The sequence below is a fragment of the Schistocerca americana genome, chromosome 3, assembly GCF_021461395.2.
Source record: "Schistocerca americana isolate TAMUIC-IGC-003095 chromosome 3, iqSchAmer2.1, whole genome shotgun sequence".
NCBI lineage: Eukaryota > Metazoa > Arthropoda > Insecta > Orthoptera > Acrididae > Schistocerca > Schistocerca americana.
This window is the reverse complement of record NC_060121.1, coordinates 701571819-701590925: the sequence shown is the minus strand read 5'-3', so window position 1 is coordinate 701590925 and position 19107 is coordinate 701571819. Positions and strand designations below refer to the sequence as shown.

At 37.9% G+C, this 19107-nt stretch overlaps 1 protein-coding gene across 1 annotated transcript in view; it reads right to left on the bottom strand.

Annotated features, from left to right (window-relative positions):
* Window positions 1-19107, bottom strand: part of LOC124607034 — a 61533-nt gene that overhangs the window by 6968 nt on the left and 35458 nt on the right. The window contains exon 2 of the mRNA XM_047139203.1: window positions 16614-16734. Within this exon, the coding sequence (XP_046995159.1) occupies window positions 16614-16725 (112 nt within the window). The 5' untranslated portion in view covers window positions 16726-16734. The remainder of the gene's footprint in view (window positions 1-16613; window positions 16735-19107) is intronic.

Below are 19107 nucleotides of genomic sequence, written 5' to 3'. Positions count from 1 at the left end.
GGAGGCCCATGTACTGGCAAAAGAATCGTGATTATACCAACACAAAATATGAGAGGACACTGAAAGAATTAAGCAGCCTGACAACATTAACAGAGACAATGGCTAAAAACTTTTAGGATCCTAGCTGCCTGTTATCCTAGTCTGATGAGCCACAACTTGTTACAGTACTGAAGCCTTGCCTGGCACAGATGTGACAGCCTAAGTAAACAGCTATAGAGGAACTGTCAGTACATATGTGTGCACACCCAACAAGAAAACATACCACAAGAAGCCAAGCATTGCTTTGCAGATCAGTATGAATCATCAATAAATTGAATAGACCTTCTTGCTAATTTCTCCCTCTCATCATGACTGGACTGTTATATTCCAGGTTCAATAAAGTCTTGTCAAAATAATGTAATGACACCAATAGTTTGCAGTAATTAAGGGTACCTTTCCTCCAGTAAAACCAGTCTTGCCCTGAGGAAGGCTGTTGTAATATGGGTGAAACATTGGTTTTATAGTTTGTAATCTAAATATTTTGTACAGTGACTTGGTACAAATCCAGAAGAATTTTAATCATCTTGACACTGACTATGGTAGTGTATATAGTTATGACTGTTCACCATATTTCTTTATTTGCACAGGAGGTAAGTTACCTGGGGTACCTTTCACAAGCATCATTGATATGATCCTCTCAACGGAATTTTGGATCAATGTGGACACCTAAACTAAGAGTTTTAACATTTTTAGTTACAGAATTCTTTGATAACCTCAAAAGGAGGTGTTGAGTTTTATCTCACTCTAGAGGAGTTTTTTAGCAGTAAACCATTTCAGTGTGAAATCAAGTGATTCCCTTGCTATCTGATTCAGAGTTGCAATGTCCCAATGTGTGGTAAGAAACATCACGTCATCAGCATAGCATATAACACACTGAGATACATTATGGGGCACATCATCAATTGCAGTACTGAGGAAGAATGATTCAAGGATAGAACACTGTGAGACTCCAGTGTTACTATAAAATGATGGGGAACATCTATTTCTGATTGAGACAAACTGTTTTCTGTTATCAAAACAGGGAGCAATTACTACCATTGTGAGATTACTTACACTGCAGAACTCCAGTTTTGTTAACACAGTATCAGATGGAGTGCAATCAATGCTTTGTTTACATTACACTAAGCAAGTGACATCAAGTTCTTACTTTCAAGCACTTTAGTACTTGACTGACAATTTCTACAGGAGCTGTTGTAGTATTTCTACCCTTTCAGAAGTCAAACTGATTCTCACACAACATGATGTAGTGCTCAGAACCATTACTTAATCGCCTATAAATTAATGACTCAAATATCTTTGAAAAAACTGGCGCAATTGAGAGTGGACAGAGGCCCTGTGGCAGTTATTTATCACCGTTTTTTTAATATTACGATAACTTTTGAGATTTTTAGCTGATTAGGAAAGGACTCCAGTCACTATTTTTTTCTTTTAAATAAGAGCTACTCGTTCAGAAATTAGATTTATTGTTTTTTATACCATAACTGGACAACCACTGACAGTCCATAACTTGGGCTTTTGGACACCATTTTTATAATTTCAGGGACAGTAAATGTAATCCAGTAGAAGATATTATATAACTGGTAGTGGAGCACTAAGCAAGTCCTTTGTAGATTGGCCTGATCCTTGTGTGCTATATCTTTGACTGAATTTACTCATTTAATTCCCTAGGGTGAAACAGTTTTTCTCTAGTGTCACTAGCAGATTTCATGCATTCTGTGACTTCCCATGTTGCCTTACACTTATTGGGAGCTGCTTCTATGAATTTTTTCAGACAGGTTTTTATTTTTTTATCTAGAGAAGAGTAGATTTATCACATTTTTTACGTTTCTGATATGAATTATAATAAGTCTCCTACTGTTTAATGTCTTGTATGCTTGAATTTTTATGTATGCTATAAAGTAGGAGCATGGTTTTTTCCTAACTTCGCCCATACTTTTTACTTTTTGGCATAACTGAAGAGCTAATTTTAATTAACAGTGAACAGCCATGCACACTATTAAAAAACTGTCAAAAACACTTTCATCTACTGGCTTTCCATCTGCATTTTTAAAATTAATTTTGAATCACCTATGAGAGTTCCTTCCTTTTGTCCTCTTACTGACAGCACAGTAAGTCCAGTGAAACCAACTAGTAACTTATTAACATAAAGTATGAGTAGCAACAGATCATGATCTGCAAACTCTCCTTTTGCTAGTATGATTATATGACCATCTCCATGACAATAATATGATCTATACATGCATCATTGCCTGTCACAGAATTGTTTGTGCAGTAGAAGTTTGGGGGTCTTAAACTGTTCCTGGAATGTCTCATGTGTATTTTAAGGCCTTCTTTATATAGTTTGTACTGACTGGGGTTCTTAAAGATTCATGTAAAAATTTATTTTATTTTTATTTATTTATTTAACCTGATCTCCTTAGGGCCATCAGGCACTGATTTACATTGGAACAGGTTTTCACACATAAACAATACCTTTTTTGCATCATAGTTACCTAAAAAATGACAAATTCAATATGACAAATAGTAGTAAAATGATTTGAGTGTCTGTAGTGACAACGTGAGTAAATAATACTAACTATGAACTAATGAAATTAATACTGGCAGTACTTGTACTACTACTATTACTACTACTCCTACTACTGCTACTACTCCTACTCCTACTACTGCTTAGTATCAGTAGTTACTGATACTGCCACTAATAGTGATAATAGTAATAATAATAATAATAATAATAATAATGACAATAACAATAATGATAGTGGCAGATATAAAAAGAGCTTATAGGTGTACAAAATAGACATTTTTCTGATACAGTGAGTTCTGGAGAAAGGGAATTTAAGGAGCCTGCACCAGTTAAGAACACTGGGAAATGAGAAAGGTCTGGTTCAGAAGAAGGATGTACAAGGGTAATGCCTGTGTGCAGGGACAATGGTAATCATTATAGTTGGTTTGGTAGATATGTCATTAGCTGTCTTCTGAAGCTGGAGATATTATTCAGTTCTCTAATATGATGTGGGAGGTTATTGCAGAAATGGCTTCCTCCTACTGAAAAGGGAATGACCCAGTCCATCCTGTCAAAACCTACGCTGAAATCTTTCACACAAGAAGAATACCCCAAAAGAAATGCACTGTTAAAATTTTAGCTGGTGAGATGGACTACAAGTATTCTTGAAAAAGTGTCAAAATTACACATTTATGCTGCATGAAGAATGGCTTCTAAAAGCGGTTTGTACAGCCCTTCCCGTCTAATACCGAATATGTGAATAAGCAGAGGCAGCTGTGACAAGAGGACATAGTGCCACGTAGCTCAAAGTGCACATACATGAATTTAAACACTCAACCTTACCAAAAATGCCTCAAATCATTAATTTTTTGAATTACCTGAAGTTCATATTGACAGCTAAACTGTTGCATAAGTAATTGTTACGCAAACAGTGTATGATATTATATTACATATGACTTCCATCAGTCAGGACTTTAATTTGTTGGCATTGAATATTTTACAACAATTCCAGAAGGACAGTTCTTATGATAATGTTAGAGTAATGCATATTTTGCTAACAATGAAACAGTTTCTTGTTTATGCAAAGCGCCTGTTGGACAATGAAAACAAACATTTTCCTTACACCAGGCACACCAGGTGAAAGTAAAATTAATGCATTCAGGCACTTCACAGTAATTACTAATTTTAATTACACAGAACTGGAATGGAATAAGTCGTGGACAAATCGTCATGGCTGCTGTTCTGCATATTGTGCTGTGTACCAATCATCTGACAGTGTGGAAATGACTGAAGTTTAACAATACTGTTCCACAGACAAACCTAAAATGACAAAGAGCTAATGGAAATTATATTACCTGACAATTTTCTGACAAATGCTTTAGACTATTGAAAATTTTTTTTCTTGAGAGGTTGAATTACACTATTAGTTCTGGCTGGAATCTGAATTATATTAACAGTCTCTATCATCATCCTCTTAAAGACAGAGCTGTCAGTATGTCCACGCCAGGAGTCCAATGAAAGCAGTGAATTATTTTCTGCAAATGGTAAGAAGACGTTTTGGGTGTAGCATTGAAAATTATTGTCTCCCATTTTTCAAGATTTTTCTATGGCAATTACAAAAAATTTGTGCATAAAGAGTCCTCTTTTTTACTTTTGGTCCTGATTTGCCTTAATAGTCCTGAGGACAGATATAAAGGAATGTGTCATAGCATTCGTCAATTCCACAACCTACTCCGTCGTTTTTTGCTCGAAATGACAAAGTACAGTTTGCACAAAACCTGACTGATTGGCTTTATATGCAGCATTTGTAGGTTAACAAGAAGCGTTGTCTTTGAATCAGCTCAGAATTTCATTGTAGTAATACCTATAAATGATATCTGCTCTATGTGTTTACTTGACATAAACTTTGTAATTTTGCAACTTCCGTTTCCACATAATTTCCTGAATCTGTTTAACCAGGTCAAAGAAGCCTTGTAATAAATAATATTTACCTTAGTTTTAATTCAGAATGCCCACTTTTGGAGATCTACTTTGAAAGTCATTCATTGACTCTCATGTGCAGTACTAAAACTTTTGAATAATTTTTCTTTCTCACTTTTATGAGTTTCATTTTGGTGCGTATTTTGTACTTAGTGTAAATCTTTCTTCTGTTTGCACAATTTATGTTCAGATTTTATGAAATGAAACCAGGTTTGCACTCTGTTTATGTTTAAGTGTTTTCTCCCTCCTTCATTTAACTAAAAAATTTAGAGCCATTCCTTTTTCACTGAAAGCTATTACTGTACCTATTTGCTTTGGCCTTGGAAGGTACTATCTTTCTGTTCTGGACTTATCCATCACAACAATTAGTTAGTTACTTAGTTATAATTCAAAGCACAATTTACAGAATTGTCTGTTTCTTATGATGTTTCCACTATTTTTAATGAAACATTGACATTGTTGGAATGATTGCCCAAGAAATTAACTGATAAATAATGAATATGTAGGCCTTCAGGAAAAGCACATGGTTTCATTTATATACCATGTTCTTCATATTTCATTTTGCCAGGTTGAAAACACTAATTGGATTCCACATTACTCTGAGACTCTGGGACATGCACAAAGACAGATGCTATTAGCAAGCATATATGAAGAAATCACAAAGAAAATTAAATCATTTTATGTCTATTGTTAACATTTACTGATATTGCAAAAGCAACTGCTAATTATTACTGAGGTGATCTGTGGTAGATGGCAGCAATAACTTCCTTAAGTGAAAGATTTGCCTCACTGAGAGGGGCATGTGGTGCCGCAGAGGTTTGAAGAGCACTCATATATTGTCTCAACACAGTGTATGTACCCAGACCACCAAGTGAGCACGAAGGTGGTTTTTCTGGCTGAGAACTTTTGTGTGGCGATACATGCTGTCGACAATGCTATGTGGAATGGGATATGTGATTAGCAGTGCTAGTGAAGTTACTCAAACCTGTTGCAGGTTACCTTTTGTAATGACAAGTGACCACGGTCGTTGGTTCAGCTCTGTCTGGTGTCTGTGCATTTGTACAGAAGCAAACATCAGAGTCTGCCTAATTGGGGATGGCCTTGCTGCATTGCTGTAGAAAAGGTGCTGTTCTGTGGAGGTTATAGCACTGTATATTTCACCTTGGCTTCAGAATGGGTGTAGAGAGATATTGGTGGAGTAATTTGAGTTGGATTTCACGACATAATTGATCACGGTGACCACCTGTCCTTACATACTGACAGAATGCCAGTATCAGGCTTACTGGCACTGGGAATGTTTTGGTGGAGTCATTTGAGTTGGATTTCACGACATAATTGATCACGGTGACCACCTGTCCTTACATACTGACAGAATGCAAGTATAAGGCTTACTGGCACTGGGAATGTTTTGGTGGCTCCTGTCTGAGTAGTCATATTAAGTGATTGCTAATGGCATTAATTTGGGTGTTTTAAGGTTTTCAATTGTTTTTAAATTTTAAGCTCAAAATATTTAAATATGGTGGGCCTTTGTAGTTGTTAAGTGAATACCTGCTATCTAATCTTTAGTTTGTGCTACTGTGTAAATTTGATTTCTGTTATACAATTATAAATATGAAACATGAATTGATTTAACTGTTTCCAGTGTTTAAGCTTAGTGGGACTTTGCAGTTCTCAAGTGAATTACTGTTACCTAAATGTAATCTGCAGTTTGTGGAACTGTGTAAATTTGATTTCTGTTGCATAGTCATAAACATGAAACATTCATTGATTTAACTGATCTTCCAGGTGTCTTCTGGTGTTATTTAAAATTTATTATGGTTTGAAATCTCTTTCTTTTTTAAATAAGTTACCTCACAATGATATGGATGGTGTAAGTGTTTTATAATTGTCTGGGTGCTAACGTTTTGTTTATTCTGTTGTAGATAGCCAGATAGTTAGTGTTTTCAATGTTATTTGCCTGAGGGTGACTGCTGTTGGCGTCATCTTTGCACTGGAGATGTTGCACCCATTTGTAAGAAAAGATATACTTGGATTTGAAAAATAATTCTTACATACATGTGAATGTGGACTGTTTATTAATTGTATTACAGCTTTGTAATAAAGGGTGTAATTTGTTAAACTTGTGGCCTCTGGGTTGTGGTTCTGGCACCTCTTGATTTGAACAATTTGTCCCATATTTTTTAAAATTGTCTACCCAAATGCCTTTAAAATGTTCGGCAGCTGCTATATAACTATGCGGTTAAAGTTTTAAGGGTTGTTTTACTCTATTTATCAGAAAATATAGTGGGGTTGGATATTAATTACTGGTATGTATATTAAATGAGTTGCAAATTCAAGCAAATAGTAACTGTATAAGCTGACCTTGAGGAAGATCGTTTTTGATTCTGGAGAAATGTAGGAATACTGACTCTACGACTTCTCATAGAAGGTAGGTTAAGGAAAGGCAAACCTGCATTTATAGCAATGGACTGACTGGAATACTCTCTTTCAAATTCTAAAGGTGGCAGGGGTAAAATACAGGGAGAGAAAGGCTGTTTACAATTTGTACAGAAACCAGATGGCAATTATATGAGTTGAGGGGCATGAAAGGGAAGCATGGTTGGGAAGGGAATGAGACAGGATTGTAGCCTATCCACAATGTTATTCAATCTGTATATTATGCAAGCAGTAAAGGAAACATAGGAAAAATTTGGAGTAGGAATTAAAATCCAGGGAGAAGAAATAAAAACCTTGATGTTTGCCAATGACATTGTAATTCTGTCAGAGACAGCAAAGAAATTGGAAGAGCAGTTGAATGGAATGGACAGCGTCTTGAAAGGAGGATGTAGGATGAAGGTCAATAAAAGCAGAATGAGGGTAATGGAATGTAGTCAAATTAAATCAGGTCATGTTGAAGGAGTTAGATTAAGAAATGAGACACTTAAAGTACTAGATGAGTTTTGCTACTCGGGGAGCAAAATAACTGATGATGCTCGAAGTAGAGAGGATATAAAATGTAGACTGGCAATGGCAAGGAAAGTGTTTCTGGAGAAGAGAAATTTGTTAACACTGAGTATTCATTTACTTTATTTATTTATTTGGTCCTGTAGATTACATATTATACAGCCAGTGTACGCGTAATATAGGACAAGTCAATTGATGCAATTACAGTAGTACATTACATTTATACATCACATTGCACAGACATTGAAGTGTCAGGAAGTATTTTCTGAAAGTATTTGTATGGAGTGTTGCCATGTATGGAAGTGAAACATGGACAATAAATAGTTTAGACAAGATGAGAATAGAAGCTTCTGAAATGTGGTGCTACAGAAGAATGCTGAAGATTAGATGGGTAGATCACATAACTAATGAGGAGATATTGAATAGAATTGGGGAGAAGAGAAATTTGTGGCACAACTTGACTAGAAGAAGGGATCAGTTGGTAGGACATAATCTGAGGCATCTAGGGTTCACCAATTTAGTATTGGAGGGCAGCGTGGAGGGTAAAAATCGCAGAGGGAGACCAAGAGATGAATACACTAAGCAGATTCAGAAGGATGTAGGTTGCAGGAGGTACTGGGATATGAAGAGGCTTGCACAGGATAGAGTAGCACAGAGAGCTGCAGCAAACCAGTCTTTGGACTCAAGACAACAACAACAACAACAACAATAGTAACTGTGAACAGCTGTCAGAGAAAATTCACTTAACGAATTACAGTCACATTGTGCCATTTAATCAGTTTAAAGATGTGCCATCACCAAAGGATATGTGCCTGCCATGTTGCACATGCACTGTCTGCTACAGGTACAGCAGGGGTATACGTTCCTCCAGCTGCCTGGTGAGCCACAAATTTGGCAAATTTCAGCATTTTTCTAAAAGTAATTTCAAGGGGTCTCAGCCGTAAAATTTTTGCCATTGTGTTTCTTTTTGTGTACTCTTCTTATATAAAATATTTCAGGGTAAGTTTTGACATGTCAGACAGGGCAGTTCCCTCAGGAGAAGGATTTCGAGAAAGTGGCTGAATGATGGAGTAGGACAGGAAGGATTATGCTCTGATGGCAATGGGTGCTTCTGCTATGTTGTTCAGACAAGAACATTAAGGTGAGGAGAGATATGAGGGACAGTATATTTTGATAAGACAGTGGAATACAGAGCTTATGGAAATCTCTGCACTTTTCTGCATGCAGCCAAAGCATCTGTGCATGTGATGGTGAAATATGGCCAAAGAGTCAAACATCACAGGTATAATGAACAAAGGCATTCAGAATCGGTTCCAGGTGCTGTACACTTTCTTGAGAAAGGCCTTTCAGGATAACATTGCAGTAGTCTGTGATTGGATGTGTAAGTTATTAAGTGCGGTTGCCCATGATACAAACTTCAAGAGGTCTTGGTATTACTGTGAGAGTTATTGGAATCTATTGCATTTGTGCATAAGTTGTTACATTTTTCTGTAAGTTTTATAAATGCAACAGATACACATAAAAGAGACTTTAATCATCAGTAATATATTTCATTCACCTTTTAAAACAGACTGCCAATGCTGGGGTAACTTTTTGATTCTTCAACTGTAGAAATCAAGTAGTGTTGAGGAAAAGAACTTGTTGAGCCATGTTCAGAATGCATTTTCATCTTGAAAGGAAGTTTCTTGAAGGTTGTTTGACAGATAGCAGAAAAGGGTGCACGATCAGGTAAATAATGCGGGTGTGTAATGAATTCCAAACCCAACTCCTTTACAGTGTTTTTTGTCAATCTAACAGAATGTGGGGAGATGTTATCAAGGAGTAGCATCACTTCATCCAGGCTTCCTGGTCATAGTTCTTGGATTGCACCTGCAAGATGTCTTAGTTGTTGACAATAAATGTCAGCAGCGATGGTTACTCCTCGAGGAAGCAATTTGTAGTACATTACACTGCCGCTGTTCCATCAGATGCATAACATTATCTTTTGTGAATGTGTGCAGGTCTTTGTACAAGGAGTTGGTGCTTTGTTCATACTCAGCTATTCCTTTCTTTTTCTTGTGTTAGCATAAATACACCGTTTCCTGTCAATGGTAACAATATGGTGTAGGAATGATCATGTTGTTCACGAGGCAACTGATGTTGAGCAAGCAATGATGCACATATGGCCAAGCCACCTGCTGATTTTTGTGACTTTGCCTTAGACCCATACACTCAGTTTTTGAACATTCCTCCGTGCTTGCTAATGTTGCATGATGGTGGAATGATCACGGTTCATCACATTTTCCAGTTGTCGAGTGGATCATTGTAGATTGATGCATTTAAATGACCTCCTTCAAACCACAAAGGTGTTCCTGAACATGGAGAGCCACTAATGTCAAAACGATCCTCCCTAAAATGAGAAAATCATTTTCTTGCTGTGCTTTGTCCAATGGCATTATCCCCACACATGGCACGAATGCTGCCACTGCTGCTATAATCCCTCTGTTGATCTCAAACAGAAAAATATGTTGGAGATTTTCCAATTGCTCCACTTGGCACTCCACTTTCTAGCATCCATAGCTCCCACTCACTATCACCAAAGGACAAAATGACAATATGTAAACTCAAATAGCAACAGTGAACTACAAATAAAAAAATGACAATCAATAAATAAACCCATAGCAGCTGAAATACCAACATGCAAAACAAAAACACTCCAAACTTATCCTCCAACCTAATAGTTAAAGGTACATAATAACTTTTGCACAGAATTGATTGTAGGATAAAGTGAACAGCAGACATTTATTATTAATACTTGGTACATGTACTTTACACAGCTAGTGATGTATGTGAAGTTTAAAACTCACATACCAGATGTTCACTGAGTAGCAAAGATATCACACTGATTACACTCACTCTGTTCAAAATTGATGTATCAAACGCTGAGGTCTCTACACCAGTCTGACCCCCCTCCCCCCCTCCCCCTTTATGAAATAAGGAGAACTGAGAATATGAGGGAACAGGTACTTCATGGCTCTACCAGCCCACGTGACAACTGCTGTGTGTAGCGGCAATGGTGTTGGCTGCCTCCACCAAGTCTGTGGAATGAACAAAACTTCACCCTGTTCTTCGTGTCAGAGGACATTTGAGGTTGGTAGGGATATAGCCTCTCAGTGCTGGGATGAGTCAGCACTGAGACTTTGGTATTTGGTCTGCGGCTGCCTGTTCTATGTGTGTCAGTTTGATTTGTTCAATTGACACAGGCTCTTCTCCACTGTTTCACTCTATTTTGAAGGTATTTACACCACTTTGGAGAACCTTGTAGAACCTCGTGTATGCTGGCTACAGTTTACATTCTGTCATCTCTCAGCCAGACTCATGGTGTTGACTGTACCTCTTTGTGTACAAAGACTTTTTTGTCCCTATGATTCTGCAGCTCAGTGGGATGTATTTGTGCCAACCGTTTTTACAGCAGTTGATTGAATTATGTCATGAGCTTCAGAGTGAGGTTGCTGTGACTTAGTAGAGACAATCTTGGTGGGAAGTTGTAATTGTTGCCTGTAAACTACCTGTGGTGTGCAGCAGTACAGTTTCTCTTTTACTGCTCTCCTTAGTCCTAACAGTGTTAGTGGTAGTGATTCAGTCCACTGGCTGTTGTTGCACACTAGGACCACTTTGATGTTTCTGTGGAACCTGTCTAACATCTCACTATTTGCAGAATGGCAGCTGATGGTTTTGAGTTGACTGCAGTCACATTTATGTATGAGCTTTTTGTGGAACGACCAAGACTCAAATTATCTCCCACAATTGGTTGTTATGGTTTGAGGCATTACAAATCTCGGAACCCAGATCATGATAAGGGCTCTGGTGAATGTTGTGGCTGAGATGTCCATGATGGGAATGGCCTCTGGTTGATGCTAAGACTGTCAATATGTCCTTGTGTTTGCCTGAGATTGGTATCAGACATACCAGGCCCACATACAAGTGCATAAAACAAGCCATGGGCGTTTCAGTGGTACCTTATGGTGCTGAGATGTGCCTGCTGATTTTGCTCTGGTGACAGCTCTTGCAGGATTGTGCCCATTGGCGGATTTTTTAAAAGAATACATTATTTGGAGGCAAGGCCCACTGACTGTCTGAAGGTGCCACAAATCAGTCCTTCTTTGATGATTTATGTCATCTTTAGTTGCTAAAACATTTTGGTGTGAGTTGGCAAGTTTTGTTGCCACTGGTGATTTGGACAACACCCTGTTGTGCGTGCATGTCCTCTTTAACACTGATGGCTGCGTTAGTTCTGGGAAGTCTTGTAAAATGCCGTGGAAACAAAGGTACCCATGCAGTGAAGCCACCTCCACTAGTGGCAGAAGCCACCTGTTGTTGCCTTAAAACTATGTTGAGGCAATGCAATGAGGTCTGACTCCATGTCCACCAAGAATGTGGTTCCTGATGTGTTGTCAGTCATAAAAGAACTGGTGTAAGTCACCCTCTTCCACTTGCACAAAACTAACTCCGTGAGTTGTTTAGTATCTGCAGTAGCTGTGCCATCAACCATGATTGCTTGGGCATTGGTGAGTGATCGTTACAATGAATGTTATACAGACTTCTTCATGCATGGTGCAACCAGCTACATTCTGCAGGTGTGTACATGAGCAAATGTCTCCTTTCAAACTGACACAGTAGCCGCGAGAGGAGGGACACTTACTTTGGTGTTGATGGTGGTCACTGGTGTCCTTTAGTGGCTGTCTGTAGCATTTGGGTGCTAGCATTGTATCACACATATTTCTTCCATTTTACTGTATTTTTGGTGTGGTCAGCAAAGTTCGCTACTTCTTGCAGCCATTGTTTGCAGTGAGAGTAGTTGAAGTCATTGTTGAGAGAATGCTCCAAATTTATGTTGTATTCTCTATTAGAATTTAGTTATAGGTACATCACAACTTCCATGCATAATTGATTGGAGTATAAACCAAACTCCAGACATTTATTAACAACTTTCTAGATACATTCCTTTTTTCCCCATCTCCCTGCTGAACAACATCCTGATATTGTGCCTGTTGGCAGTCCAGTCCCTGCACACTGCACCAGACAGTATTCGTTTCTCTCCCCACTCGTATAATACTATCCCTTCCCCTTGCCCACCCCCTCCCGATTGCTGCTTGCATCCCACATGATGTTGCATTCTGGTCCAAGATGCTGGAGTTGGTGTCGTGTGTGCATGTGTGTGTGTGTGTGCGTGTGTGTGTGTGTGTGTAACGTTCTGAAAAATTATTATTGTGTTTACAAATTTCTATTGCCTCTCTATACAAGCATGGATGACAGTGGCTAAACATCAAACTCATCAAATTTTATTTCTTGGTCTCTACACAGTAAAGCATTTTCCACTATGGCCGATTTATCAGCTTGCCCACATCAAGAGTTTCTCTTGTGTTTATCTAAATGGGTGTTAGTCTTTCTTCCTTGTTTCCAGTATATGCTTAGTGACAATCACATGGGATCCTATACACAAAAGTTATAACAAATGACAGATATACATCTTTTACATATCTATCAAATTCATCTATTTTCCTAATGATTTCATTTTCAGTCCCTGCTTTGCCATGTTCTAAAAGTATCAGTAATTTTGTTTGTAGAGAGGAGGAAAATTTTCTCCATAGGCATCTGTTGTTCTTCATTAGTCCTGTAAATCTTTTTGGTCACAGTGTTATTACATTTAGAGTAAACATTTTCCTTGAAAGTCATCTGTAAGTGCTGAATCTCTGGATGATGGGTTAATTTCTTATGTAAGTGTTAATCTGTTGTTGTTGACATTTTGTACACTTTATAGATCACAGTTCCTTCACACATTTAATTATTGATACATCCAGGAAAAGCAGCTGCATGTTGCTCTCTTTCTTCATTGTAGTACTTGGCTTGATACTATTCAAATGTATGAGGAAGGCATGTGACTTCTCTTTGCCACAGGTCCAGGCTCACTCCCTTCAGAGAGCACACTGGCCATCTTGACCTGTTGCAAATGGTGTAGCACTCATACCAGGTGGCCCACAGATGTAAATCATTGTAGTCAAATGTTGTGAAATTAATTCAGTTGTGTAGAATCAGCACAGTAAAGTGGGTTGATATGGAGATGTGACAGGATGGCAGAGAGGAGCTATCATGTCCATGACCACACTATGAATAAAGTTTCCCAATCAACACACTCCTTCAAACATAGTTCTCCAGTCAACACACTCAGTCCAACATGACAAGCTGGAGACGGTTCAGGATGGCAGAGAGGAGTTATCATGTCCATGACCACACTATGAATAAAGTTTCCCAATCAACACACTCCTTCAAACATAGTTCTGCAGTCAACACACTCAGTCCAACATGACAAGCTGGAGATGGTTCTCTGATGTTTCTTGGATGTTTTTCACACCATAACTTGACCCCACTCATTCAGATTATCAAGGAAATGAACCAGAATGTTTAGTTTAACATTCTTAGTGAGCAAATCTTAGCCCTTCTACCATGTGTTTATGATGAGTATGCTGTGAAAATTTCTGGTTTCTCTTAATACCACCATAATTTTCTTTTGATTTATTTTCAGTTCTCATCTCTTGTTTACAAGCTGCAGTTTTATCCAGGAGCATACTGTAACCATTGAACTATGCAGCCAACATCCTTGAGAAATGTAATGCCTGAAATTTTCTCTTGCTTTCAACTGTGCCACATTAACAAGAATGTGTGGCCTTGTCAGATAATGTTACAAGGCCATACCAGTAATTATCTAAATTATTGTCCCTGCAGCTAATAAAAAGGCTGCTACCCCATACCAAGAACCATATGTTATGCTGGTCTTCCCGCAGATACATTCTGATGTAGTTGCACATAAGACAGGAACATCTGTATTGTAAAAACACTCCAGTCATCCCATTACAGCAAAGTCTATGGTTCATAAGAGGTAGAGAGGGAGAGGGAGGGGAGGGGAGATTTGGAGCAGCTGTGAATTACATAATTAACTAGATCTGTAGTCTATCTTTCACACAACTCAGAGGAATGTTAGCTCTCAAGTGGCATCTAAAGATTTTGTTTGTGGCCAGTGAGTGAATCATATGTTAGATTACTCTAAATAATGTAAAGAATGGAAGCTTCTGAATGACAGTGCCATGGAAGCTACATTTCAAGAAAAGCCTATTTGAAGATTTTGTATGCATCTCTTGATTTCATGAAGTTCATGTGTGTTTCCGAAGCTATTACTTTTGTGCCTCTATTTCTGCTTGTGACATGCTTTTCACATTCACTGATGTAATGTGAGATACAGGAAATCCAAATAAATAAAACAATAATACGATGTGAAATGACAGAAGTGTGGAAAAGCATTGTTATATAGGTGCCCATCATTGTAAGATAGTTTCTTTGTTGGCAAATTTTCAAAATTGGTACCTAATCCTTGGCTGTGAAATATGTTCACTTGCTTTCCCTAAATATCTGCTAATTTTAAAAACTTACAACAAAAATGTACAGTTTTGATCATCTTCTTTTATAATTCACATCCTATCAGATTCTATCAGAGTATTTGAAAAAAGCTGCACAAATATCTGATCATCAAATTATCTTCCATTAGGAATGTGGGTGCACTCAACGACCGTGATATGACTTTCAATTGGTAGAGCACAGCAATCAGTCATCTTTTTCTTTCAGTTTTTAATAGGAAAATCTAGATTTCGGCTAGCCATTATCAATGTCCTACTTTATGGTATCAATGCATGTCCTAATACATCAGTCTTGTACTAGGACATGCATTGATACCATGAAATAGTGCATTAATAATGACTAGGCACTAGCCACAATCTAGATTTGTCTAATAAAACCTGAAAGAAAAGGATGACTGACTGCTGTGCTCTACATTTGAAAATGAAATCTGATCAGTTCTTGACAAGATTTTAATGTAATGCAAAACAATATTAGCTGTTTTAAATGTTCAAAAATGTAAAGTTTTGCTCTTCACAGAAAGCAAAAATGGAGTAGTTATACTGCAAGTGTAATATCAATGAATCAAATCTGCAATCTGTTCTCTCATACAATACTTGGGATACGCAATATGTTGGGATGTGAAATAGGAAGATCACAAAGGCTCAGTCTCAGGTAAAGCAGGTGGCAGACTTCAGTTCATTGCTAGGATTCTGGGAAAATGCAATGATTCTAAAAAGAGATGGCTCACAAAACACTCACACAACCTATCCTAGAATTTTGTGTAAGGGCATTTATACAAGACAGGGTTAAAAGTGACATTGACCATATACAAAGAATGGTAGCTTGAATTGTCACAGGAGAGCATCAAAGAAATGCTGAAAAGCTTAAAATGATATATGTTTGAGACTGATGACAACTACATATGAAAGCCTGATTACACAATTTCAAGAGCTAACATTAAGCAAGGGATCTGGGAATATAAAGTCCTTTGATATAAGTCCATAAATTATCATGAAGATATTTAAGAAGTCGTTTTTCCTGCACTCCATATGGAAATGGAACAGGAAGAAATGCTTATATTTGGTACAATGGGAGGTAACCTCTGTCATACACTTCACAATGGTTTCCCTAGTATGGGTGAAAATGATGATGTAGATGTAGGCCTATGAAGATGAAAAACTTATTTCTAAAGGATGTACTATTTTGTATATTATACATTTAAATGTACCATAACAAACAATGGACAGTCCAAGATGGAATAACAATATGGAAAGGATAGATTGCTTCTCATCATACAGAGGAGTTGTTGAGTTACAGAGAGGTGAAATTAAGAAGACTGCTAAAATATTAAACCTTTCACACAAAGTCCATCTTGTACAGTAGAAAACACACAAATATTCACACAAGCACAACTCACACACACATCGCCAATGTCTCAGGGCCCTGACACAGTAACCATGTGTGTCTGATTTGTGCTTGTTTGAATGTGTGTGTGTGTGTTTTCTACTGCAGAAGAATGACTTTGTCCAAGAAATTTAATACTGTAGCAGTGTTTTTCACTGTACCTCTCCGTGACATATTGGCCCATTTATATGGTGACAAGCAATCTATCCTTTCCATATTGTTGTTAAATGTACCATACTTTATAAACATATTTTACACAAATAAATGTACCATTTCTGAAATCCATAACTAGTTAACAACCTCTGAAATATTTTACCTTTTGATGAAGCAGTTACTGCTGATAAACTCTGCTGAGATGTTGTGATTCCCAGGATGGCATCAGGAAGTGTCATAGCAAGTAGGAAAAGTATCCATGCTTCAAAAAGCATTTTCTACCCCTGCAAATGATAATTGCAATTTGCTTAGACAGAACTCTTGGCATATTAAAATATTAAAGTGTCAAATTAAAGTGTTGAAATTGGTTAGTATCTGACAAGGAGAAGGCCTCAGACACGGCCAACCAATTTGGCTCAAATTTGGCAGGTCGCTTGTTTACAGCCTAAAACGAAGGACTCTAAGATATTTTGGGTCAACACCCCCACAATTTTGAGAAAATAGCCCCTAAAGGTTATCACGAGCAATCGACTCAAAATTGAAGGGATCTATAGATAATTGTAAATAGAGCATTTTTAATCATCATGTATGGGGCCCACAAACACATACTTTTCCAGAAATCAAGGAAAGAAACTTTTACAACTGCCGCTTCTGCATCCACATGGTAAACATCTTACGCTGACAGTGCCGATAGTGCAGTGGCCAAGGTAACTGGCTGGGAATCGGAAAACCCAGGTTGGAATCTCGAAGAAATCTACTGGCTGTTATTCTTTTCGTTTCTATTTTTCCATATCTCAATTGATAGGGATAGGAGGCTTAATAAGGCAAGTAAATCAATAAGGAATGATAATAATAAGGTAGGCAAATTAATTTACCAAACGCTGCTAGTTAGTAAAGTATTAAAGTTTTAAGCCTTGTCACATGAAAACAGCTCTGAGTAAGAGTGCTGAGAATTCCTCATGAGGGATCACAGATAGCCAACCGCGCGACGCTTGTTTACAGCGAGGCACGGGACAGAATGCACGCGGGGAGAGTTATGTCGTCCCGGTTGCCTCTTCGTCATATCATAGTTGTACACCTGGAAAAGTGAAGGTGTCCAGCACGAGCCTAATAGAAGTCAATCAGAAAGAATTGTTTTCCGTCATTAGGCTGCCACGAACCTCGCGGATAAATATAGTGATTTTTCCATCGTTAATGCGCCGAATGAAATACGTTTTGTGAATGAATACAGTGCTCTTCTGTAAGTAACATATGATGAGTATTGTATGTAGTTTGTAGTAATTAGCTCGTCTGTTTATGCTGTAGTAACTAGTTATTGTTTGTTGTGTCAAATCTTTCAGGTGATAATCTGAATAATGGAGGATGTACACCCTTCCCACTAGCGCTGTAATATATAGTTGGGAGCCTGTCACAGATGATGGCAAGCAGGAAGTTACTGACACTGTGGTTTGGCTTGTAAAAGTGTTGCAAGACAGATGCATTATCAACGCACTACCAGAAGCAGGCAGTTCTGTTCCTCGGCGTTTGAGAAATTTATTTGCCAACTTAATATCATCATTCCATATTGATTTATTCCTTATTGATTTACTTACCTTATTAACCCTCCTATCCCTATTAATTGAGATATGGAAAAATACAAACAAAAAGAAGAACATCCGCTAGGTTTCTTCGAGATTTAGGTTTCTTCGAGATTCAAACCGGGTTCTCCGAATCCCAGACAGTTACCTTGGCCGTTGCACTACATTTTTTTGGTCTTGTTTTGTTCGATTTACTTGTTTGGTGCGGATGTCCCGTGACACCCATTCAAGGTCAGTGTTGAGCCGTTATCTCAGTTTTTTATTAGAGAGGGCAGCTAACCCTCTGACCGAACACGCTGAGCTACCGTGCTGATAACTATCGCTGCTGTCAGCGAAAAGCATTTACCTTGTGGGTACAGGTGCAGCAGTTGTAAAAGTTTCTTTCCTCTATTTCTGGAAAAGTATGCATTTTCGGACCCCATACCTGATGATGAAAAATGCTCTATTTACAATTATCTATCTATCCCACCAATTTTGGGTCAATTGCTCATCATAACCTTTAGGTGTGATTTTCTCAAAAACGAGGGGGTATTGACCGAAAATATCTTAGGTTCCTTCGTTTTGGGTTGTACACAAGCGATCTGCCAAATTTGGGCCAAATCGGTTGGCCGTGTCTGAGGCCTTCCCCTTGTGAGTCAAATTCAGGATTTTGGTCAGAGTGTGGGGACTGATCTCATAGAAACTTGGTATAATTTTTGAATCACTATTCCCTAAAATAAACAAAAGAGTTTTCCTACTCTATTAAATTACCAACTATAATAGTGAGAAATTTTTGAGCCTGTTAAGTCTGAAAGCTATTTTGTAAAGTATTTTTTATTAAGAAGAAATATGTGTAGTTCCAGGGGATGGGAGTGGCTGCAGATCCATGGTCCCAACCCCCTGTATTCACCTCTGGATAGTGTAAAAAGTTTTAAGTTCAATGGTGGATAATTTAGTTATATTTTGAATGCAAAATATCACAAAATATGTATAAACTATAGATAGTGAATTTTGTGTTGAAAAACAGTACTACGAAAAGGACAGATTGCAACACACCATACAGAGGAGATGCTGAGAAGCAGGCAGGCATAACAAAATGAC